This window comes from Taudactylus pleione, unplaced genomic scaffold, assembly GCF_031769625.1.
Source record: "Taudactylus pleione unplaced genomic scaffold, aTauple2 ptg000201l, whole genome shotgun sequence".
Lineage (NCBI taxonomy): Eukaryota > Metazoa > Chordata > Amphibia > Anura > Myobatrachidae > Taudactylus > Taudactylus pleione.
Window position 1 is genome coordinate 2,849,540 of NW_028284603.1, and position 26,929 is coordinate 2,876,468.

At 42.3% G+C, this 26,929-nt stretch overlaps 1 protein-coding gene across 1 annotated transcript in view; it reads right to left on the minus strand.

The window, feature by feature from the left end:
- The window catches only part of KIF16B (kinesin family member 16B), a 366,374-nt gene that overhangs the window by 62,414 nt on the left and 277,031 nt on the right, over nt 1-26,929 (minus strand). Inside the window, exons 23-24 of the mRNA XM_088477200.1 lie at nt 14,624-14,746; nt 10,779-10,868 (exon numbers count right to left, since the gene is read on the minus strand). Of these exons, the coding sequence (XP_088333326.1) occupies nt 10,779-10,868; nt 14,624-14,746 (213 nt within the window). The remainder of the gene's footprint in view (nt 1-10,778; nt 10,869-14,623; nt 14,747-26,929) is intronic.

Here is a 26,929-nt window from a genome sequence, read left to right on the forward strand (position 1 = left end):
AGAGAAACTCAATTATTGCATAACTTTTCCTTTGGGAAGAGCAGAGCAATGTAACTCAGAATAGAAAAATAGAGAGGAACAGCTGCTGATGTGTTTTATACACTGAAACAAAAGAAAATGTAATCATTAAATCTATAACATAAGCTTCCGGCAGGCATGCAAAACAATTCCCATAAAGCTAATGAAACATTAAATCTCATCTAACATACATAATGTAGTGTTCCCTTGAGTCTCACTTTTCCCAAGACAATCCAGGGATTTGACAGTGGAAATGTGTAACTCGTAATACTGTGAATTCTAATTGCCTTGTGATCCAAGGTAATCAAAATTTGTGTGAATATTGTTCTATTACTGTTTAACAGTATTTGGCACACTAATACCCCTTTCACACTGCCAGCAATAACCTGGGTTATTGCACGTGAACGCAGAGACCAGGGTTATTGATCAGTGTGAAAGGGCCAGTTTGAATGACCAGAGTCGAGCGAACAGGCATTTCAACCCGGGTGACGAGCAGGGTTGAACACGTGTGTAACCCGGCATGCGGTCGATGCGACCAGAGTTCTGTCCTGAGCATATAAAGAGCAGGCGCTTATGTAATCTCCAAGCACCGGCTCGGCACGTGATGGTTGCCGCCAGTCTAAAAGGGGTCTCACTCAGGATGGACCCATGTACAGAATCCCGGGTGCAACCCAGGTTAGCGATGTGAAAGGTGCACACTAAAGGAAGCAAAGGACAGCACAGTAGCAGCATAGTGATGTGTGCTTCCTTATAGCACTGGCTCCTACAGTTCAGTTACAGCCAGGGCACAATCTGTGCGGAGATTCAGAATATGTGAGCACTATATATATAACTGGTAATGAATAATGATAATGTGTGAGGATGGGTGGATTGTTAGCTCCAATGATTCAGAGACTTAATTGAATGATAACATTATTTCTCTAAATAACTGAATAGTAAAAAATAAAATACACAGTACAGATAATAACAAGGAGGGAATGATAGAGGCCACGTCATGTTTTTTATGATAATGATGGTAACAAACAGCAGTGTGGAGACTCAGGGAACGTATGAGCACGGAGCTAACGTATGGAGATATAATGGTGCTACATGATGGCATTGTGAGGTCATAAAGTGGCACATGGGGCTCATCTGACATTATGGTGCTACAGGATAAGAATATTTGGGGGGGGGGGGGGATAGAGTTGGGCGCACACCAATAAGAACTGGGCATGCAGCAAATTTGTCTGCATTTCCCTATTGTATATGTGCAGCAAAACTCATCCGCATCTAGATTTTTGCATATGGTAGAATATGTCACATTGCTGACATTTGCTAAACTATTTCAGATTTGTAAAATTGGTTTTACTGTTATATTACCAACATATGGGCTGTAAAGAAGTATTAGTAATTATGGATAACCGGTATTTTGCTCAAAAATGAGAGCTGAGGTGGCAGAGGATCTTTAGGCTGTGAGAAGGGGAGCGCCCGGTGCAAAATGCCATTGGATAATAATGTCATTACTTCGCGTACATGCCAGCTGCCTGCCCTCACAAAGTAGAGCAAATAGAGAGGACTGAGTGGAAATGTATTGTTCCTTTCCTCCATACAGTATTTGTTGTCTTACACACAATGATATATAAACGTCCTAGAGGCTGATGACAGCTTCCGCCCAAATAGTAGGGTGAGGTATGCCAACCAGTGTATTGCCAACAAAACAACAACAGGGGACGTACAGCGGAATATTCAGGAAACTAAAGAGGCTGATCTCAAGTCATTCACCCGCTATAACCTCAAAGGCAAACTCTAAAACTCCACCTCTAACAGCTATAGGACAATCGGAACAGTCATCACACTGTACATCAACCACAAATTGGGGACCATGATATCTAAAAGCCATTTAGCACAGCACCTCTCGCAGCCTTGGGGTTTAATAGTCATCAAGCTTACTTCAGACTTCTGTTATTTTTAAGATGAAAAAACGATTTATCATTGTTTAAAATTTGGCAATACAGAGGGGACAATAATCACTTTGCACTTAACGAAGCTTTGATCATTTCCCCTAATGATGATAAGGGAGTGGAAAACAATTCTGCACTCATTGTTACTACAATGGTGGGCTCCAATCAATCGTTCCAATAGAGAACTGCTGCGGCTACTGACACTTAAGTAGCGTATAACTTTTAAACGGCAGTAAAATGCTAAAAAGATTGATGATATCCTGATTTATGAGCATTGTTAACTGCCAAAGAACACAATGGTGGACTGTATACATCTAAGGGTTTTATTTTGTCCAAGCACTTAGATGTGTTATTGTAAAGGTGGTAATACAACCATCTTTACTGTGATCTGCATTGTTCTTTAGCTTTGTTTATTTGTTAACACAAATTGGAAGCACAGCCGTAATATATTGTTATATAGGAAGAATAGGACTCAACATGTGAAAAAAAGAATGGTAAAATTGCTAATTTGTGAACAGAAAGCAGCATAAAACAAGATGTGACACACACAAAAAAAAAGATTAATGATGTGTTTGAGATGAATAAAAACATTATTAAATTTCCAGCAATTGTACCGCCACTGAGTAATTGGCATTCAGACATCAGAAGTAATGTAGACTTTGTCACTGTTTTTAAGTTAGAGTTCTATTATATTTAAAACTTGTATCAATTGTGAATGCTACTTTCCCAGCAGATGTTACGATATACAGAGACAATCGGCATCTCTATAATAATAATGCAATATGTATATTAAGATATCTAAGGCCACTGGTACACTGTGTGCAACATACCTAGCAAATGTTCTATGTTTGTTGTGGTTGACAGCCCTAGACATTTTACAGTTTCCTCCTATTTGAAGGACCTGTACTTGATTCTATATTGAGAGGCTGTGTGCATGGTCAGACTGTTCCACATCGGTACAAAGAAAATCTCTGATGTCAGGTTCCAGAGGGTCAGTTACCTGGTACAGCAGGAACATTGATGAGCATGGGTGCTTGGTTTGTTTCTATAAAAACTACAACAATATTCGTCCACTTGCAGATCAAAATTAGCATGTAGATTAACAGATCTAATTTGAAAATAACATTTAAAATATAGCATATTGCAAACTAAGAATGAAGTTATAAAAATAATATCAAGTAACCAACACTTGAGTCATCCACATGGAAATACTGGGCCTGATTCAGAGATATACCCAACCCAAGATGTTTGGAACAACCTCCCTGCCGAGTTCCTTCAAAAACAGTGTGCAAGTGTACCTAAAAGAATTGATGCTGTTTTGAAGGAAAATGGTGGTCACAAAATATTGATTTGATTTTGATTTCTCTTCTGTTCTTTCGCTTTGCATTTTGCCAAGTGATAAAAAAAACTGTTAACACTTCTATTTTTGAAAGCATTCTAACACATTATTTCCACACCTGCCTAAAACTTTTGCACAGTACTGTACAGAATACATATATATATATATATATATATATACATATATATATACATATATATATATATATATATATATACATATATATATACATATATATATAAAGGATCACAGTCATGTGACATATTATTGGTGGGCTCTTTGTGCCCCAGTCCAACACTGGCTGTGTGGAACAATAATTGAGATGGATTCTATTTAATCCCCCCCCCCCCCCCCCCACAGTCACATTTTAGTACACTTTTCCAGTTAGCTTTGGCAGTAAACTATAAAAGAAACTGTAACATTTTGTAGCTTTGCATGAATCCATATTTTTAGACATGGTGTTGAAAAATAAATGCTTGCGCACTTGACATTACATAACTGTACAGCAGTGGACTAAACAATTGTTAAAGTTAAATATTCCATCTTTAACTCAACAACACAGCATGTCATACACTTGCAAATCAACTTTACATAAGTGCAAAAGCATCTACAGAAATGTTATTACAAAATGCCATTTTAATGTAGCAGGTTGTATTTATAAATGGATGAATATTCTGTTTGCTAGAATGCTGCACTTCCATTTACACTGTATATAAAGTAGTATGCCCGAATCAGGGCCGTGACTAGGGTGGTGTCACATGCGTCACGCAACAGGGCACAACAGGGCATGGGAGCGCTGTTCGGTTACACCTGTCAATTTTTTTTTAGAATCATTCTCACTTGTAGCTTCCTTTTCTTTTATCCCCGGCATCTCCTGGCCTCCCCCTTTTCCCACCCTGGCTGACTCCCCCTCCATCTGGCCACCTCCTCAAGCGTGTTGGATATGGGATGCCGGTGTTTGGGCTCCCGGCGGTCAGAATTTCGACCCCGGCATCCTGACAGGGTCACAATCCCGATAGAAGGAGTTAAGTATATTGTCCTTCCCCTAACCCTCCATCCCGGCAGCCTAAACCTAACCCTCCCCCCCAGTGCCTAACTCTAACCCTCCCCCTAGTGCCTAATCCTAACCTCTCTCCCCCGCAGCCTAAACCTAACCCTCCCCCCCTAGTGCCTAACCCTGACCTCTCTCCCCCGGAACCTAAACCTAACCCTCCCCCCCCAAGTGCCTAACCCTAACCTCTCTCCCCCGCAGCCTAAACCTAACCCCCTTCCCCTAGTGCCTAGCCCTAACCTCTCTCCCCCGGAACCTAAACCTCCCCCTCCCCCCCTAGTGCCTAACCCTAACCTCTCTCCCCCGCAGCCTAAACCTAACCCTCCCCCCCTAGTGCCTAACCCTAACTCTCCTCCGCAGCCTAAACCTAACCCTCCCCCCCTAGTGCCTAACCCTGACCTCTCTCCCCACAGCCTAAAAGTAACCCTCCCCCCCTAGTGCCTAATTCTAACCCTCCCCCTAGTGCCTAACCCTAACTCTCCCCCTTACGCCAATACTTACTGTCAGGATTCCAGTGCCTGCATTCTGAGCACTAGCATCCAGACAGCCGGGATATTCACTATACCCCCCCCCCTCCCCAGGCACCTTCAGTCACATCATCCTTTATTTAACATACACATTTCAAGGCTTCTTATTGGTCCTGGTCATGTGTGACCCAGCTTTGTAGATTCCCACACTGGATGCCAAGACCTGGGCTTTCAGTTGCAGATTCAATTATTTGACTATATTTATCTAAGGAATATTTTTTACAATTTTAATAATAAAGAATATTTTCCTGTCTTGATACGGTGGTAGTAATACAAAAAAAAAAAAAAACAGCAGCACTTGGGAGCCCCAGCAGTGGGGATAGCTACATACTGTATGTTTCCTCATTCACCGAGCCTCAACACGCCATGTGGCACGAGACCTCTGGCGTGAGTGAGCCGCCGGGTTTCCTGCGACTCTGTTTGCGCCAAGCGTCTTTTTTGCCTGAAAATGTTATGAGACTAATATGCACCAGGAGACTGCACTGATTAATTTGCTATGCGACACCTGTATATCTGTGTGTGACTGAGTCTGTAGATGAAGCACAATGGACCTTGGCATGGAGAAGAGTAGAGGCCGCTGCATCGTAGAACTTCGAAAACAGATGTAGACTCAATAGCACACAGATATACAAGTTTTGCATAACCAATTAATCAGTGCAGTCTCCAGCAGTACCCTTAAAGAAATAGGCATAAGCCATATCTCCAGTGAAAATAGAAGTTTTAAGCAGCGTTTGGGGTTACAAAGCTCTTAAAAACAGGCACCAACTGTATATATTATGTCTAAAAAAGCATACAACACAAAAATGACAAATTAGAAACAAACAGCCTAGCTGGCTAAACCAAACAACAATAAATAAAAACAAATGAGACTCTACAGTAGTAACAAAACTGGACTTCCACTAAGTAAAAGCAGAAATGAGCCTTTTACTTGAAACAAGTATTTCTCAGAAGTGCGATGCATCACTGTGATTTGACACTTGGATCTGTTAACCGAGGAACACGGTAATTAGATAAAGAAAATATGGCAGCACGCACAGAACTAAATATTGCTTGCGGCACAGCAGGCGTATTACTTTCCAAAGTTTGGGAACGTTGATCTGCAGGAAACTAAAATCACTGCTTAAAAAGGTTTTATTTTTGATTCTTGGAAGTATCACCTTTACTGAAACTTAAAAGGGATGAAAATACGAGACAGGCTGTGTGGCTCTCAAAACACTCACTGCTCACAGACTTCTTTTGAACTCATCTGACTTAAATACAATGGATTAGTAAAGAAGCTTGTGGAAGAAACTCTGCAGCTTACATTAATAAAAATAACAAAACTAAATAATTAAACCAGAGGAACTCAGAAGTTCTGGGGAGATCATATTTATATTTTTTTTGTTCCGTCGTGGCAGCCACAAGCTGAGCTTCAGTAGCTTAAACCACTTCAAATTCCTCGGATCAGCTGTACTCCAATAGCAAGCTGTAATTAAGCCAAAATAATCTTAACCTTATCTACGCGCTCATTTGATAGCATGACGCATTCGAGTCCTCTGATGAGCGACAGAAGATACAGAGGTGATTTACAGACATACCTGCCAACATTCTGGCTGCCCTCACCGAGAGTGGGCAGCCATGTCGGCATAGCAGGGGGGGTGGTGTGGCATGGGGGGGGGCGCAGCCAGGGATGTTACCCGGAATTAGGGGCGGAAGGGGGGGCGTCACCATTTTGGCCCTACTACACAATGCCGAGATTACCCGTCTTGCGAAGCAGGAGGCGAGGTCGTGATGACGTGATTCAGCGTGAAATGCATTATCCCTGCGCCACCCCCCTTTGCGTGGAAGTTACGATGAGGTTCGGTGGGGGATTGGGGGGGTTGGGAGATGATTTTCAGAAGGCTCCCGGACGTTTCGGGAGTATGTTTACAGGGTAAGGCTAGGGGATATTCAATTAGCTGCAATAAGCCAATTTTTGGCGAAAAACGGCCTATCGTGCATAAAAAAAAACTTATTGCACAATCCTATTAGTCGCAGTTTTTGTGGGTGCAAATTCTCCATAGTATCTACCACAAATTCGTTTATACCACCTCCTGAGCAGGTGAAAAGTTGTGGAAATCCCTATTTTAAAGGTAAAAATGGCGAGACTCAGTTCAGAACCACTAGGACACCCTTCTTAACGACTAATTAGGCAAAACTAAGTTTTTAATTAGCTTATTTAGGCCAAGTGCAGGAAAATGGGTTAATAGCTGTGAGACAGGTATATGGGGGTGCTATATGAATGGAACAGGAAGTTTTATGATTGCAGGTGGGTGTTAGAGGCGTATTTTGAAGGTTTTTTAAAAGTGTCTTTAAATTACACAAATATATAAACTTATAGAACATTTATTTTGACAAAAAAAACTTAATTGCTATAATTATTAGACTGTTTTAGGAAAATGCATATAACAGACATTTAACACAATTTAAGAACCCTAAAAACTTAAATTAGGGTCACTAATACCCTAATAATGGGCAGCACAGACGGTGTAATGGTTAGCATTAACGCCTCACAGCACTGAGGTCATTGGTTCGATTCCCACCACGGCCCTATCTGTGCGGAGTTTGTATATTCTCCCTGTGCTTGCGTGGGTTTCCTCCGGGTACTCCGGTTTCCTCCCACACTCCAAAAATATACTCGTAGGTTAATTGTCTCCCAACACAAATTAACCCTAGTGTGTCTGTCTGTGCGCATGTAATAGGGAATATAGAGGGTAAGCTCCACTGGGGCACAGACTGATGTGAATGGCCAGATATTCTCTGTAAAGTGCTGCGGAATATGTGTGCGCTTTAGAAATAACTGGAAATAAATAAAATAAAATAATACACTTCTATACTGTTATCCTATATCGCTTTGCTTTTCCTGGGGTACTGCCAGATTTCCCCATTATTCACCTACACTTACCTCGGGCAAAAGTGTAAAACGGGAGTGCGCATAGACGCAATAAGTGAAATTAATGCGCGATAGGTGTGAAAACTTAATGTGCAACAAGTTATAGTTTTATCACAGCTAATTGAATTCCCCCCTATGGGGAAAATTTACCAAGCGTCGCCTTGCGTAAGCCGGTGTTTCTCGACATCTTAAAGTAAAGTTATAGATCCTGTAAAGATCCGGAGAAGGTGTCTGGTTACATCACGATCAGGGCCAAATGAAGCCTTCGGGGAGCCTGGGGCACATAAGACAGTGGGGTCCACTCTCACTCATCCGACCCTCGCCCTCTTGTAAACACCGGCCCCACTTGTCGACCACCAGAGGATGGAAAAGGAAACACGGCTACAAGCAGTACAAGTAGTATTAGCTGTCCTTAGCGAGTGTACAGTATATGTATCTCAACCTCAACTGACAATAGCTCTCAGCGCCTAGTGTTATCCAAGATAAGCCATCCATATGGTTGGGGTCATTCCATCCTCATTGGGCGAGTTCAGATTTCCCCTGGTAGCTTCCTTCAAGACATGACCCGGGCTGCTCAGTGATAGTGCCTGATCAACCGTCCATTCTGCATTTCCCAGGGCCACCAACCTGCCCATGCCTATTCGCCAGGCAGGCCTCGTGTCACTGCACTCCCCCTTCTGTGTCCTGCCAGCCCAGTGTGAAAGAAGAAGCTCTGCCTCCCTGCTGGTCACCCGCAGTCTCACACAATATAGTGACTGCCTGTGCCAGGTTTCTGTGACTCCGTCCTGACCCAACACCCAGTAGTCATTGAGATTCACTGGGGGCGGGTCCACATGCAAAAAAAAAATCCTGATTGACAGGCGGCACCACAAGTGCGTTAGCTCACAGGGAATCATCTGTGCGTGTCCTATGGCAAAACCACCTGCTGTGTGCTCCAGCTGGGGGGAGCCCCCTGAGAGAAGCGGGTCCAGGGAACCGTGCCCACTCAACTTAATCCGGCTCTGATCACGATGTGGGTATGTAGTCAGAATGTCGACATTTATAAGGTTGCTATGTACAAAATACATTAATTTCAGCAGAAACATAATTTTTGTGCTGTGGTACTAAACTGTAGTGCAGGTGACAGTAAGAGCAGAGTAAAGCTGCATTCACTTCCACAAAGACCGGTAACAATGGTGCTAGGAGGTGGCTGCCAGTGTCATTGTGAGTCAATGAGTTTAGTCTGTGCCAGTGTGGATCTGTGTATTAAGGAACCAATCTTTTTATTAAAACTTATGAACAATAAGAAATAACATACCTCCTAATCTAAATGATTACAGATATTAAACGTAACCTTGGCATTCCTCAGCCTGTATAAAATATTGTAATATCCTTTTGCTACTTATGTAGCAGCTCTAAATGTTTTGTTAGTTTTGTCTAATATAACAGCATAGAGTACGTGGCTTTGTGTAGGTTGGGACAGCCAATCAGTAATCTATGTACAGAGTGGTACTGCCAGCAATATCCCCTATACATCAAAATCCTGAGTCTGACCAGGGATTTGAAACACGGTTACAACCCGGGACATACCCCGTGCACATTGCTGTTGCGATACGGGTTATTCCAGGGTCGGCCCGTTTACCATGCACATGGGTGCGGTGTTAAGTTTTCTGCCGATGCATGCATCATCTCCAAGCACCGATGAGCTAGCTGTTCCTATGCTGCAAATGGGACCCGTTTTTATACTGCCTCGTAACCTGAGGCCTTCACGGGGTCCAACCCCACTCGCTAACTGGGTTGTATTGCCAAGTCGCTGGACCTGGGTTATATTTCAGGGACCCTTTTACACTGAGCTACGATCCGAGTTGACATGGCAATAACCTGGGTTATTTGGCCAGTGTAAAAGGGGTATTAGTAGCCCATGCTTAGAGTGGTCACTGTATAGTCCATATACAGAGTGGTACTGCCAATTTATAGTCCATGCATAGAGTGGTACTGCCAATTTATAGTCCATACATAGAGTGGTACTGCCAATTTGTAGCCCATGCATAGAGTGGTACTGTCAATTTATAGTCCATACATAGAGTGGTACTGCCAATTTGTAGTCCATACATAGAGTGGTACTGCCAATTTGTAGTCCATACATAGAGTGGTACTGCCAATTTATAGTTCATACATAGAGTGGTACTGCCAATTTATAGTCCATACATAGAGTGGTACAGTCAGTCAGTAGCCCATGTATGCAGTGGTACTCCCAATCAGTAGCCCATGCATAGAGTGGTATTGCCAATAAGTAGCGAATGCATAGAGTGGTACTGCCAATTTATAGTCCATACATAGAGTGGTACTGCCAATTTGTAGTCCGTACATAGAGTGGTACTGCCAATTTATAGTCCATACATAGAGTGGTACAGCCAGTCAGTAGCCCATGTATGCAGTGGTACTCCCAATCAGTAGCCCATGCATAGAGTGGTATTGCCAATAAGTAGCGAATGCATAGAGAGGTACTGCTACTCAGTAGTCCATGCATACACTGGTACTGCCAATCAGTAGGCATTTGGCTGACTAGGCAAAAATAATTTATCTGCAGCTCTCAGGCCTTAAAAAGAAGAGGCTGTCAGCAAACACTTTTCTCTCAGCCAACTGCACAGAGGTTGTGTTTACTGTATCTAAGAAAGTAATTTTTGCAAAACACCAGAGTAAAAGGTGCGTTTCTTTACAAAAGTGTATGCTGTGTGAGCTGGGCACAATGCACAAAGACAGTTAGAGGAGCGTTTGTTAAGCAAGATCCCAAGAGGCAAGGATTTAGGTTTATGCATAGTTTATCCCCTGCATTGGAGAATCTACCATAAAATATGTATAAAACTAGCTGTGAGCTAGATAAACGTAAGACTTCCTATACCGTGTGTCGCTTTGTAATGCCCCATCTACCCCTAGAGATGGTGATTCCATTCTTCATACATAAACAATAGAAAAAGAGGTGTACATAAGATAATAAGCAGTGATGCCATACCTCTGGATACTTTAACTTGAACGTTTTATGCATTTCTCTGAAGCGGCTGTATCGTCTGAATACTGTCCAGGTTTCTTCTAAGACTGTTATCTATGTAGTAGAGAAGAGAATGACAGTGGGATATTGTACTGCCAACAAAAACAAATAATATACGTAATCAACAAATAATTTTGAACATACAAATGCGTAGGTGGCAATCCTCCCTGAATATCCCAAGGAGAAGCAAAAATAAATAAATATTATATATACACTACATATATGTATTTTATATACACACACATATATATGTATATTTGTCAAAGAAGAGCACAAGGTGCGCACAAAAGTGAATTATAAATCCAAAATTTAATTGCAGCGCACATACATTTTTTTAATTAATCAGCTTAGCCTGCCAAATGGGAAGAAATCTCCACTTCTAGTGGCATCAACATAGAGCGATGTATCAGCGATACTAAGCGCTGGATCTCTGAAGCGTCCGTCTCCTCGTTCTGGTCCCCGGCAGTTCACTCTCACTTGGTTGGCTGTATTTTCCCTTCGTGCTAGGGACCCTGGAAGTGACATGAGGGCGGAAGTGCAGTTCCTGCCCATGACAGCCAGCTAAAGAGGTACTTTGTCCCCACTTCAACATGTTTGTTGTCCCCTCGCGGGCTTGCTGAGCTCGCCACGCTTCGGGCACGGTGGATCGCTGCGCTCGCCACATGGTTATATTCCCCCTCTGTGCCCACTTGGATGGCAGGGAATGACACTGGACACTGGGAATGACGCTGGACACTAGCTGATGACGTCAGGGTCCTCTCTGTGAAGGAGATTTAGACATTACCCTCTCACTTCCTCAATGGGTGACATTGCGGAGTAGCTGCGGGAACCGCCAGGGACCAGAACAAGGAGACGGACGCTTCAGAGATCCAGCGCTTAGTATCGCTGATAGATCGCTCTATGTTGATGCCACTAGAAGTGGAGACTTCTTCCCATTTGGCAGGCTAAGCTGATTAATTAAAATTTTTTATGTGTGCTACAATAAAATTTTGGATTTATAACTCACTTTGGTGCGCACCTTGTGCTCTTCTTTGACACATATACGTGTGTGTGTGTGTGAGTGTGTGTGTGTGTGTGTGTGTGTGTGTGTGTGTGTGTGTGTGTGTGTGTGTGTGTGTGTGTGTGTGTGTGTGTGTGTGTGTGTGTGTGTGTGTGTGTGTGTGTGTGTGTGTGTGTGTGTGTGTGTAAGAATATACTCCATTTGTTTTGGAGCCCCATACGCAGCAGGGTTCGCTGATCTGTCATTTTTGACACGTCTGGTGGCCCCCAGGTTCATTTTGACGGCGAACTGCTCCACTGTAGCGTGTCGGTCGGTCCTCATGCACCTTCGTAGCCGACGTACACCTCTCACATCAATGGCACGTGGTGCTACGCAGTTTCCACGTCGGTTATTTGCAATGGTGCCATTTGTCCAGTCACGATACACCTTCTCCACAGCAGCGCGCGAACAGCTCACAAACTGCGCAGTTTCAGAAATAATGCCACCCTTGGCCCGAAAGCCAATAATCATCCCTTTTTGCAACTCTGATAAATAGCCCCTTTTACCCATGACAACAACGAGTGATATGTGTGCAGACGGCCTATCGCACACCTCATATACCCACCAAGCCAGCGCCTGGCATGTGACGTACTTCATGGTCTACCACGCTGCCGACAGCAAGTGTAGGAGGTGGTCATAATAATGTGATATATATATATATATATTATATTATATTATATTTACACACACACACATGTATCTTGGCACTCAACCATAATAGTCTGTGTGCCCTCTGCAGAAACAATTAGGTAGCAAGCAGAATGGTAGTGGCACTCCAAAATCACTGTAACTAAGGGTCAGGAGTCCTCATAGCAATTTCAACGTTTCGGTCACATTAGATGTTGAAATTGCTGAGGTCTCCTGACCCTTAGTTACACATTTATTATTTTGGAGTTACACTGCCAATCTGCTTGCTACTTAATTGCTTCTGCGGAGGGCACCTGCACTATTATGGTAGAGCACCAAGCCTGTACTGTATGTGTATATATATATTAATCAAGTGTCTACACATATGATATGGGAATGGGGGAAAACTTTTTAGGGTATGTCACTAGTATGGCGGCCATCTTGGGTTCAACTCTAAGTTTTTAATTGGGAAGGTAGTAATGTGACATATCACACAGATAAAGACTTTCATAAGAAAAACAATGGTGTTATTCGTTTTATCGTATCTTTATTAATTCTCGAGTTTTAACATAGAGCTTATAGGATATGTTTAAAGTGATGAAGTGTACAGATCTATACATGTCATAGACAGTTTGTTAATAGGTTGCCACAATGTACCTCACAATAGGGACAAATTAAGGTTTGTGGGGGCCCCAGGACAATTAACTTGTCCCTACCAATAAAATTGTCAATATGATTTGCTGGTGATGTTATTAAAAGTATAATGGGTAAATACTCCCAGCACCACAAATGTGTTAAACACACTTCAGTGGCCCCAGTTCACATTATGCTATAGTGCCAGACACTCTATTAATGTAGCCACAGCATATGTTTGGGCTCCTGGGCAACCGCCCTCGCCGCCCTGTTGTAAATCCGGCAGTCAATTATTCTGCTGTACCCAATATCTGCGCCTCTCATCTTCACCCATTACTTGTTCCAATTCGTACAATAACACACGCTCTTACCCTCCCATGCTTATTCGGTCCACTCACTATAGACAGTATAATCAAAACTTAAATGTTTTTCTTTTTTAATTATCCTTCCACACGTAACTATAACTAGTGAACCCATTTCCATCTTCCCGTTACCTACCCTGATTCTCATCAAGAAGACTGCCCTCCCATTCTACTTAATTGTACTGATCTACCAGGACTCTCCCATCCTACCCCCAATTTACCATTTACTGTAGATTGTTTATAGAACCTGCCACATGTTACAGGCCCTACTTGTATCATGGCCAGTTGGAAATTTCAGTTTTTTTCAGTATACTGACAGTTTAAAATGGAAATAAACCTTATACAGCGCAATAAGCAGTAAAATGCAGCAGTTTGAATTCACTTGGTAAACAGCGCTATTTACTGTTAGTTGTACATAGGAACCCACATGAATGGGGATTATACTATAAGTAAATTACCCAAAGACTGATTGTATTTGTGACTAAACAATCACACTTTATTTCAAGCAATAAAAACAATAGAAACACACAAGAAGTGTTGATACATATACTGTATACAAAACATGAAGATGATGGATTTCCCTGTATCATCCCATAATCGGCTGGTGGTGTGTGCAAACAGATGGTAAGGTCTGTGCTTGAGGAAGGACTTGTGACCTGAAATGCATTGTGCAGACGCCATGCTGCAGTAACTGGACCCCTGACTACCAACTTACAAGGCAAAGTGCTTGTGGTGTGTTGCCCAACATTCCTCTGTCCAGAAATTGACTATTACCATCTCTCCCTCCTGTACAGTCAGTATTTTTTTAAAAATAGGGACATTTACTGTGGCAAACATTTACAGGGACACACATCTTTAACATCTAAGGATAGCCTTGAAAAATAGGGATAGTTGGCAACTGTGGTGGTGTATGTGTACACTGGGTAAGAAATCAGCAGAGGGAGAGATTTTGCAGAACACTGTGTTAGGGAGCTCCCCTGTCCTCTCACACTATTTATCTCCTGTCAAGGCCATTGGCTTAGGGATCATTCTGTATACAATCTAATTTAGTAACACATGCGCTAAACAATGTTTTATAAATTTACTGTATACAATGGGGGAAAAAAATGTAAAATATAAAAAACACCTTAAAATAACCACAAAATTACCTTCATTTCAAACTCATAGTGTTCGTCTTTTCCCTGTCCGCACAGGACATAGCGGGGTATCGTTACTCTGACCGGATCTGTCAGATCATCGGGATTCACTCCTAATGAGTGCGACACCAACCGCTACACATGAATAAAAAGGAAAAAAACATTTATAGGGTGGACATGGAACATAAAACAAAAAAACATGTGTATGGCTGCAAATGTACAGAAATAAAACATTACCACTAATAATGAAACACATCATTAAGATCATTTATTCATTTCGCTAGGCTAGTCTTTAGACGGCTCTCAGTTGTGCAAGTTTGGGAGTTAGAAGAAGGGGAAAAAAAAGGCTGATTATGTGAAATCAATGTATTTCTTTTACTGGGAGCAACAACAAAGCTTTCACTGTAATTCAAAGAGCACAGTAAACACCAACTTGAAATGTGAGGCAGTGAATGAAACCTTTAATTGACATGAAATACTGAATATATTTTTAACATGTTTCTTTATGTAACTAATGTTCACGTGATATTTACGCTTTATGACGACTGGCTGCAGCATTGATATATTGTTTTACATTTGCATAACAGTAACATTAATGCCTCACTTGGCACCGCAAAGTGCTCCAGCCCTACACTAACTGCCTGTAATGTGCTCATTTCCTGTACATGAATATAAAAGTGCTGTTTGGAAGAAATTTGGCAATGTGGACTACTGACCCATTATATGGGTGAGTTTGATGTTCAGAATGTCCACACAAGAAAGCCGACATAGACTGAATGTCACCATTCAGTATGTTGATGGGGTCTCAATGTCGACATACACAATTGTTGACACTGGCCTAATGTTGACATATTATGCACGTCGAGAGCGAGAATGTCGATAGTACTATTTTACCCTAAATGCAGCCTAATCCTAACTCTCATAGGTTCAAAATGCAGACATGTATAATAATTATGAACATGTTGAAATTCTGACCTAAGATACCGACATTCCGAATATCAACATTTTGAACCATTCAACATAAGTGTCGAAATTCTGAATGTCAACAATGTGACTGCATAACCTATATGTAGCACACACAAGTCGACCGCAATTGCACCATGTGTATGGAACTAAGGGGTTTATGTATCAAGCAATGAAAAGCGTGGAGAAGTGGACCAGTAGAGAAGTTTCCTTTAGTAATCAATCAGCTTTGAAGTAGCATTTATCAAGTAAAGTCTATAAAATAATAGGTAGGAGCTGATTGGTTGCTATGGGCAACTTCTCTACTGGTCCACTTCTACATACTTTTCACTGCCTGATACATAAATCCCAAAATGTGGATATTTGCATCTAAGCACATCTATGCAGTCTGGCCGCCCAGAGACAAATGCAGGATCCACAAGGGGGAGGGTTGTGTGTGTGTGTGTTGTTGGTGTTGTTTTTTTTTCTCTCTCTCTATATATATATATATATATATATATATATATATATATATATATATATATATATATATATATATATACAGACACACACAACAACACACACACAAGCATATATACATACATGCATTGGAACATACAGGCTGTATGTGTTTATTTATTTAATGATCCTGGAGTGCTGCCTGCCATTGATGCTGTATTTATTTTAATTGTGGGAAGGCACCCAGGCAAGTTGTAACCACTGGTTGAGAGAGCCGGACAACTGGAGCATTTATGAATAGTCTACTGTTATACTTGTTGCCAGTGGCGTAATACTGCCCTGCGTCTGCCCGGCCCATGAGCATCCGGCGTAACAACGTTGCACGCATGGCATCATTACATCGCACAGAGGGAGCCGGGCTGGCAGCATTGGGCAAGTGCACAGCTGAACAGCGAGTCCTGAGGATGCTCTGATCAGCTACACAGACTGCAGGGTGCCAGTGTAGAGCGTCTTAAATACACTCTGGTGGCACTGCAGTAGTGATCCTGGCTCCATGCTGCCATTCCAAGCACCCTGCTAGACAGAAGCAAGGGTCGTGGAGCGGCGACAGTGCCGCCAACAGAGCTAAGCACTCGTTGTGACGGCCTTGTTTGAACACTTCTAGTTACAGCCCTGCTTGTGGTGATTGTCCGTTGTTACAAACCAGAAAGCATACTTCCCCCAGGTTCTTCTGGTGCAGAGCAGTGTTTAATTTTTGCCAAATATAATTTCCTTCACGGCAAAAATTAGCATTGTGTCATTGGTTTTTCAGGTAGTCTTTGGCATTCCATAAACAGGTGGAGTTTTACAAGAGCTGGCGTTTCTTCCATAGTATCCTTCAATAAGGCAGATCAGTCATTATTATAGGGTACTTTTATGGCCTCTCAGAGTAATATGTGCCTTGTCGTACAGTATGTGAGATTTGTTTTGGTAACAATGGTGCTTACTTTCTATGTGTGTACATAGGGCGGTATTTAATTGTTTTCGCGGTATGGATCTCCCGTCTAAAGTGACGGGAGATCGCGGGCCGCTATTCAATTGTTCCTGCTGATCGCGCCCAAAGTGGATCGGCTACCCCTGACCAAAGTGCTGGGCGCAATCACGAAAAGTGCCGTTTGGACGCCTAAACAGGTCACTTTTCGCTCATTTCAGCTCACAACCCCCTGGGGTGCGAGCTGAAATGGAGGGATGGAAGCTGATACTTCCCGAAAGGAGCACTTGAATAGCTCCGTCGGGTGCGAAGGGGGCTGGAAACAACTGAATACCGCCCATAATGTCCTTATTGTGAATGTATGGAAGTTGAAGTTACTAGCAGTAGTTTTATTAATCTGTATCACTATCTATCTTCAGCTAAAACAGGGGTAGGAAATGTTTCCTATTGGATGCCAGATTACAAGCCTGAAATATTTCCAAAGCATCCCATTCAGGGCTGTAGTGAGCAGTGGCGCACCTAGGGTATTTGGAGCCCAGGGCAAGATGAAAAATGGAGCCCCCGAAAAGTGGGAGTGGCCACTAATAAAATGGGGGCGTGTCAACACGGTTTCTCATCACTCTGGGGACATTGCTTTCCATTCCATATGCACCCAGTAGTAGTGCCCCTCTTGCAATGGCCACTGTAGTAGTGTCCCTTATGCAATGTCCCCAGTAGAAGTGCCCCCTTATACAGTGCCCCCAGTAGAAGTGCCCCCTTATACGGAGCTCCCAGTAGTGTCCTTTATACAGTGCCTCCAGTGGTGGTCCCTTTTATGCAGTGTCCCTTATACAGTCCCCATTATATAGTGCCCCCAGTAGTGGTCCCCCTTATGCAATGCCCCCCAGTAGTGCTCCTGATAGTGCCCCCAGTAGTGATCCCTCTTAAGCAGGCCCCCAGTAGTGCCTCTTATACAGTGCCCCCAGTGGTGTTCCACCCAATTCAGTGCCACTTATACAATGCCCCCAGTAGTGGTCCCCCTTACGCTGTGCCCCCAGTAGTGGTCCCCCTTATACAGTACCCCCAGTAGTGGTCACCCCTATGTAGTACCCCCAGTAGAGGTCCCTCTTATGCAGGCCCCCAGTAGTGCCCCCTATACATTGCCTCCAGTAGTGGTCCCCCTTATACAGTACCCCCAGTAGTGGTCCCTCTTATGCAGGTCTCCAGTAGTGCTCCATATACAGTGCCTCCGGTAATGGTCCGCTCTATGCAGTTTTCCTTATACAGTGACCCCAGTAGTGGCCCCCTCTATGCAGTGCTCCTTACATATATAACACACGGACATGCACACACAAAACACTTACCTGAATCCCTGCTCCTGCCAGTGTCCACACCTCCGTCCTTCCACTCAGTACTATGGGAGAGACGTCATTACGTCTCTCCCATCACCCACTGTGGGAGCCGGAAGGCGTAGCTCATGAGTGAGCAACAGCCCGGTTCCGGCCGTGGGTGCAGCAGCTAATGAGAGTCTGTCTGACTCTCATTGGCTGTTAAAACAAACACACCGCCGCCATGTAGTACCAGTGTACTACACAGCGCCAGCGGCGGTGTGTTTGTTTTACTGTGTAGTGCAGACTGATCTCACTGTGGTCTGCACTATACTGACTTTAACGGACCTGGACCACGGTCTCCATATGAACTTACCATGATCAGCCTAACCGGTGTTCAAACTGACTCACGAGATGTCAGATTACAACTGATGCAGGTCTGGGCATTTCCAAGACGTCACAGTATGGCAAAGCCATCCTACCATACCCTTTACATACCGCTATCCCATGACTTTTGTAACTTCAGTGTACATTCACACAGTATACAGTTCAACAATAAATATAGGTTCTCTATAGGCGCTTTGAGGAGAGGTTTTAATATACAAATGCTCTCGATTTTACATGTAAAAATTAGAAGTTTTTTTTTCTATAAAGAATTACTTCAATTTCCCCCAGTTGCATGTCATGGAATTGTCTCTTACCCTTCTAAAGAAGTGGTTACACATTTGTCAGTGTTTAAAGGAAGTATGTCAGCATTTCTACATTACTCTATTTTATGTATTTTGACATCCTTTACTTTGCCATTAAATCAAACGGATTGATTTTTACTATGGCCTATAGCTTCACCCAACAATACATCATAAATGTATTGCTTTCTTGTCAGCAGACCATCAACAATAGCTTAAAAGATATCCAGAGGGTTGAAACTGAAAGCAAGTATCAGTCTCCATCTAATGAACCTCATTGTCTCTCAGATACTTTTTCTTAGGGATATGCTGAGTTTATCAAGTCCTTGTCCAGTTACAATCATAGAACAATAAGCTTTTCTCCTTAAAACTGCTTTACTACCATGGAACATTTTCCCTAAAGTTCCGCTATCCGCTTGGATAGAGATGCACTGTCTGTTCTTTGCAGCTGTTTTTCTCGGGGCTCATCCATTTCTCTCGCAGTCCCAGATAGAAACACAGGTAGGATGTGAGAGGGAGGACCAATCAAAAACCACGATAAATGAAACCGCAGCTTTTGATTGGTGGGGGTGTGTATAAGAGGCTTTCCATCCTCTGGCGCCATTTAAAGGTGGTTATCAAGATTTATTTGATGTATCATAGAACCAGAAATAATTACTTTATAAACTAGTGCTCTGGGTCATAGGAATCTATTTTCTTGGCTGGCAGTGTACTACATGCCAACAGTCCCATTTTTTAGAAGTCAAAGCATACGGATGAAAAATAGTATTAGGGTAGATTGGGGACATGGCCTAGTCAGTCAATTTGTTTCAATTTCCAGTCGGAATGATGTCAGATACAAACGAGCTTGCAGATAATTAGTTACTTAAAAGTATTTTTAGTCAGTTGGAGGATGTAGGAACCTAACCTGGCAGGAAGTGGTTAAGCAGGGTAGACACTATAAGATCATACTTGCCGAAAATCAGTTCCCTCCTTCCGGGAGGGAGCTGATTGTCGGCTAACAGCGGGGGGCGTGCCCGGCCATGACATCACATTTTGTGGCGGAGTCGCATGAACACATCATTGTGGCCCCGCCCCCTCTTCACAATGCCGTTATTTTCGGCATTGTGAAGCAGGGGGCGGGGCCACGATGACGCGATTCAGTGCGAATCGCGTCACCGGTCCCCCCTGCTGCGGGGGTTTTGATATTAACTCTGCGGGGGATAGGGAGGGATGCCGGCTTCAGGGAGGCTTGCCTGCCTTTCCAGGGGGGCCGGGAGTGGCACCCGAAAATTGGGAGGCTCCCGGCCAAATCAGGGGGGGTAGGCAAGCTTGTATAAGATACAGTATATGGTACAATATATCGTTCTGACGTGGAAGGGAATAATATATCATACGGATCGTATAGTGTGTGTGCCCGATTACGCGTTTTCGGGGGTCGTTTATTGCAGCATGGAACAATAAACTGTGCCATCATACACCGTAACGTGCAGTGTGTACCGCACTCGCGATGTATCGTTACATCGCAACGCACCACCGCTGGGTACACACATCGTATAGCGTGTACCCAGCTTAACACATCACACATGAGGTAGAAGGGCAGAATCTGGAAAATCTATAAAGTGCAGCTTTAAGAACACTACTGGTCTCACACTGAAATACATGAAACTTAACAAATATTAAAAAAAATATATTATTTATATATATATATATATATATATATATATATATTTATAAAGAAGTGGTACATTTTCTAATTTTAAAATCTATATAATAAAATCGACTGTTGATAGAAATTATGTCATCACGTTTGAATGTAATGACAGTTGGTCTGAACTCTGAGCCCTCCCCCCAATGTCAGACATGCACAGGAGTGAGGGGGAAGTGATAGAGAGACAGTGGGGGAGGGAGAAGGAACGGTGGGGGGAAGGTGTAGAGGAAGAGAAAGATTGTGTGAGGAGGCAAAAAGAGAGGTGACGGTGGTGGAGAAAATAATAAAATAAATGAATAAATTCCAGGCATGGTTGATCATTCCAGCTAGTAATAAATATGAATATGTAATCAAATAAAGCATGCGTGTTGTGATGTTCACAATGGGAGTCAGACAACTGCAGGGATCGGAGTAAAATGTAAAGAACTGTCGGGTCTATGTACTAAGCCTTGGAGAGAGAAAGTGCACGGAGATAAAGTACCAACCAATCAGCTCCTGTCATTTTCCACACAGCCTGTAAAGTGACAGTCAGGAGCTGATTAGTTGGTACTTTATCTCTCTCTATGGCTTACTACATAGGGGTCTGTCATTTTATCTGTTACTTTTACATGTGAATCATGTTAACAATTATATCATTTATAAAGAATTTAAGATTCCCATGTGAGTTGCCGACAGCGTCATCACTGGAAGCTGTCAATTATACAACCCTACTACAGTTCATGTTAAATGTGTTGTTAATAGATGCTATAAAACAAGAATAAATCATTCCTCCACTTCCGATACCATACCCATAATATAATTTAGAAACAGGATGACAAGGATTATTCCTCACTCACTGACAATTTTATATATTAAGGTAGAAAAATACTTCCACAAGATGTACCAGTTGTTTCATATTAATCTAAAATAAGCACAGCTCGGTTCTAAAAATGACTAATATCTGGATAGATTTATGTGTGTAACATTTTACAGTGTTACATATGAATGTGTTTTGGTCACATTTCCCATTACACGGCAACTCAGGTAAGGTAGCATCAATCTTGGCGTGACAGCTCCTCCGGGCATAAAGTCATGTCATGTTGCTTGGAGTCTTGTTAGGGGTCCAAGTGTCGGCTGGGAAGGTTGTTATAAAGGAGGACTGGCCTCTAGAGCACAGATATTCTGAGGCAAAATTACACACAGGATCAGTGTGGATATCGCAAAGCTCCAATTGCAGTGGACGCTTGGTGTCTGGAGCCCAGGTGCGCAGTAAGAGATATGGAGAATAATTTAAGCAGCAATGGATCTTGCTATCAAACCGACATGCTGACATATCTATCTATGCTGTGTTTCAGTGATGAATAATTATGAGGGATGATATTGCACTTCTGCGGCCTGCAGATAGGTAGAATGCATTAGCCTCTGAGAAATGACTATATTATTTTTACTAACATTTTTCCTCCTATTTTCTCCTTAACTAGGCTGCACATTAGCATTACTCCGAGAGATGCTCAGATTACCTCTCAATTATCGGCTGTAGGCCTTAATGTAGATAGTATCGAGCTATAGCTGAAATAGGGGAATTAATGGCATGCATATAACATATACTGTAAGCATGTTTATGCATTGACTGCGGCAAAATACTTTGCTACTCTTTATTTAATTCTAGGCGATTTAATAGGAAAATTGATCATGTACTTTCAGTTATTTACAATGAAAGGTTTACGGATTTTAGTTATTCTATGTACTGTATCACAATTTGCAGAAGACAGCACCTGTAGGCAGCTCTATATTAGTATATAGAAGCAACTTAAAATAGAGTAGTGTTTCTTTTTTGGTAAACGATAAGTGTCAGCTCTGCAGGATAGAGAGTCCATTGCCATAGTAAGCAGGCCATGCTGATCCTAAAACTATGAGAAAATTTGCCAAGTTGCTGTAAAAACTAGAGATGAGTACTTTCGACTTGGTTCTTTTCGGCAAATAGGATTAGTTTGCATTTATCTGATAGCCAATATGATGCCATTTTTGAGATCCGCATCTCTCATCTCTAGGAAAAACTTGTATTCAGAAAGCAACTTCATCACGGCTTGGGGCCTTTTTTGCAATGTGCTACAGTAGCGCATGCAGGGGGGTTTCTGAGTACCCGCGAGACGTAAAGATGAGAGAGTGAGCACCATATTATTAAACCTCGGCCCCTCACTGCAAAATGCTGCGATTTGCGGGTCAAACAGAAAGAGGCTGAGCCAATATGCCGCAATTCCATTAGAATCAAGTAATTTGGTCCCATCCCCTCCCGATTGACCCGCAAATTTTTCCGCTAGGGGGATGGGCCTACTGGTGCCAGGTCCCGTCCCCATCTACAACCCGCAGCTGCTGCCAGGTAAGTGTGCGTAATGTATGTGTGTGTATATAAGTAATGGTGAAACTCAAGTAAATCTGTATTTAAGTCCCAGAGTGTCGCCTCAGTCTGTCCTAGGATCGACCAACATTGTATTTGTATATGTATTATATATATGTAATATATATATATATATATATATATTAGAATCTCCTCCGTAAAGATCCTGCGTTTGTCCCCGTGCTATTGAATCTGAATAACATGAACTGTCAGGGGCATAAATATTGGGACATTGACTGAATTTTCATATTTTGGCCTATATTCACCACCACAATGGCTATGAAATGAAACAAACAATATGTGCTTTAACTGCAGACTTTCAGATTTAATTTGAGGGTAATTACATCCAAATCAGGTGAATAGGAATACACCTGGGTAATTACATCCAAATAGGAATTACAACGGTTTCTATATGTGCCTCCCACTTTTTAAGGGGCCAAAAGTAATGGGACTATCAACTCAAAAGCTATTTCATGGACAGGTGTGGGCTATTCCCTCCTATCAATTAAGCAGGTAAAAGGTCTGGTGTTGATTCTGGGTGTGACATTTGCAATTGGAATCAGTTGCTGTCGACTCTCAATATGAGATCCAAAGAGTTGTCACTATCAGTGAAGCAAGCCATCATTAGGCTGAAAAATCAAAACAAACCCATCAGAGAGATGGCAAAAACATTAAGTGTGGCCAAATCAACTGTTTGGAACATTCTTAAAAAGAAAGAACGCACAGGAGAGCTCAGCAACACCAAAAGACCCGGAAGACCACGGAAAACAACTGTGGTGGATGACAGAAGAATTATTTCCCTGGTGAAGAAAAACCCCTTCACAACAGTTGGCCAAATCAAGAACACTCTCCAGGAGGTAGGTGTATATGTGTCAAAGTCAACAATCAAGAGAAGACTTCACAAGAGTGAATATAGAGGGTTCACCACAAGATGTAAACCATTGGTGAGCCACAAAAACAGGAAGACCAGATTAGAGTTTGCCAAACAACATCTAAAAAAGCCATTACAGTTCTGGAACAACATCCTATGGACAGATGAGACAAAGATCAACTTGTACCAGAGTGATGGGAAGAGAAGAATATGGAGAAAGAAAGGAACTGTTCATGATCCAAAACATACCACCTCATCAGTGAAGCATGGTGGTGGTAGTGTCATGGTGTGGGCATGTATGGCTGCCAATGGAACTGGTTCCCTTGTATTTATTGATGATGTGACTGCTGACAAAAGCAGCAGAATGAATTCTGAAGTGTTTCGGGCAATATTATATGCTCATATTCAGTCAAATGCTTCAGAACTCATTGGACGGCACTTCACAGTACAGATGGGCAATGACCCAAAGCATACTGCAAAAGCAACCAAAGAGTTTTTTAAGGCTAAAAAGTGGAATTTTATGCATTGGCCAAGTAAATCCCCTGACCTGAATCTGATTGAGCATGCATTTCACTTGATGGAGACAAAATTGAAGGGAAAATGCCTCAAGAACAAGCAGGAACTGAGGACATTTGCAGTAGAGGCCTGGCAGAGCATCACCAGATTTGAAACCCAGCGTCTGGTGATGTCTATGCATTCCAGACTTCAGGCTGTAATTGCCTGCAAAGGATTTGCAACAAAGTATTAAAAAGTGAAAGTTAGATTTAGGATTGTTTAGTTTGTCCCATTACTTTTGGCCCCTTAAAAAGTGGGAGGCACATATAGAAACCGTTGTAATTCCTACACCGTTCACCTGATTTGGATGTAATTACCCTCAAATTAAATCTGAAAGTTTGCAGTTAAAGCACATCTTGTTTGTTTCATTTCAAAGCCATTGTGGTGGTGAATAGAGGCCAAAATATGAAAATTCAGTCAATGTCCCAATATTTATGCACCTGACTGAATATACTGTATAGTATAGGATTTGATTACACCTCTTTAAAAAGCAAAGCTTCATAAATCATATCATATATCTTATTGTCTGTGTGGAAAAAAAAAAAAATACACATTGGACAAACCACACCAGGATGGTCTGACCCCACCTTGATCACAGTGCCTGTGTGGGTACTGCCGGGCACAGCATGTATGAGAGTACACTATGGGGGTGATTGGGCGCTGCACGTCAGAATGCAGACTTGTCCCTGCGCAAACAGATGCAAGTTAAATAAGTGAATAGGCTTAAGCACATCTCAACTGTAAATATGGATGTAAGCACCTGCATGGCAAGTGTGCAATTATACCTCCTGCCACCAACAATCTGCCAACAAAACAAACATTTTAGTTTAAACCAATATATACGTGTGCAGCTCAGGTGGGTGTGTGGTTAATTTGTCTCGTTCCTCTCTTATTGTACGGCACTTGCACACAAACACCCCTGATTCAACGAAGGACTGCAGTTATTAGGTATGTGCATCTAAAAATAATGCACAGGCCAAATAATGCATATGATGCAAAAACCTGCTATGTACGAATATATTTAGCGGTTTGCTAATGCCTGTTGACGTGACCGTTGTTTATTGTAACAGCCCCCAGGGACCTGCAAATGCTTAGGCTGTTACAGGCATGTGTGTGTCTGTGTGCCAGTCTGCCCCTGCTCGCAATAGCACAAACATGCTGGCTGTCTGGGCATGTGCAGTGATAACTTACTTTACATTATGCAAAATGACGTATGTCTCACTTTGCATCAGCCCGTTAGAACAATGTGTTGTTTGGGAATTAAATGGATTTTATGTTATTAATTAAAGGGGACACTGAGTGCCAGAAAGTAAAGTCTAAGATGTTGATTTCTCCAATTAGGAAGAAGCCATGGCAATCTCACCCACTGACTAGAATGCAATAAGTTAGCTCAGCACAGCATTGACCCAAGGTCATCATTTCATTTTCCCATTTTCTATTCGCTCACATAAAAGCTAGATATCTCAGAAACCTCACCAGCATCAGCTCCAGGGAACCAGAACATTCCAAACTTTCTTTACAGAATAAAAACTGTAAAATTGGACTCAGCAAGTCATAAATCCACACACAAACTGTTTTAAAGAGCAAGTAAACCATCCAGAATACAGTTCACCCATGTGCTTTGCTGGTGTGAAAAATACCACAGTAGAAGTTATTCTGATTTGTTTGTTGCTGGAGACAATTCTCAGTGCTGCTTGAGTTACTGTGGACATCCAAAACCCCAGGAGCCAGCCCAACACTCCACAACAATGAACGGATATACACAAAAAAATCATGTGCAACTTACTGTAGCTAATTAATTTACCCCAAGCTATTTAAGTGTTTACACTTAACTTTGCTTAACCTAATGTATGGTATCCCATGCCTGAGCTAAAGTCTTAGCTATATAATAAAATGGACTGCTGATACAAATGATGTAATCATGCTGGCATTCAATAACAGATGGCATGAACTCTGACTCCTCCCACCAGTGTGAGTGATGTAACTTCCAGAGAGCTCCGGCACAGCACACATCTACAGTTTCCAAACACAACAGCTGGAAGAACTGAAGAATGGCCTGCGTATGAGAGAGACAGAGACAAGCTGGCCACACACTAGACCAACTTACATCTAACCAGCCAACTAGTTGATTGCTTGGAATGAAGATCTGGTAATGTATGGGAGTAACTGATGATCAGTAATTTGCTCCTAAATGCCAGACAACAGATGAAATTGGTTGTCGGACAAGTTTGCTAAATGTTTGATGTAAACAATTTGTTCAAACAACTGTTTTTGTCCATTTTCCAGCGTTTGGAAGCAAATAGCAAATTGTAATTTGCTTTTTCATACCTTACTAGATTTTCATTCCAACCAATCAACTAGTTGACTGGTTGGACAGGTAATCTTTATATGTGTGGCCAGCTTTAGACACAGAAGGACAGGATAGTGAGAAAAAGAGCAAGATCGAGGAATGATGCAGAGG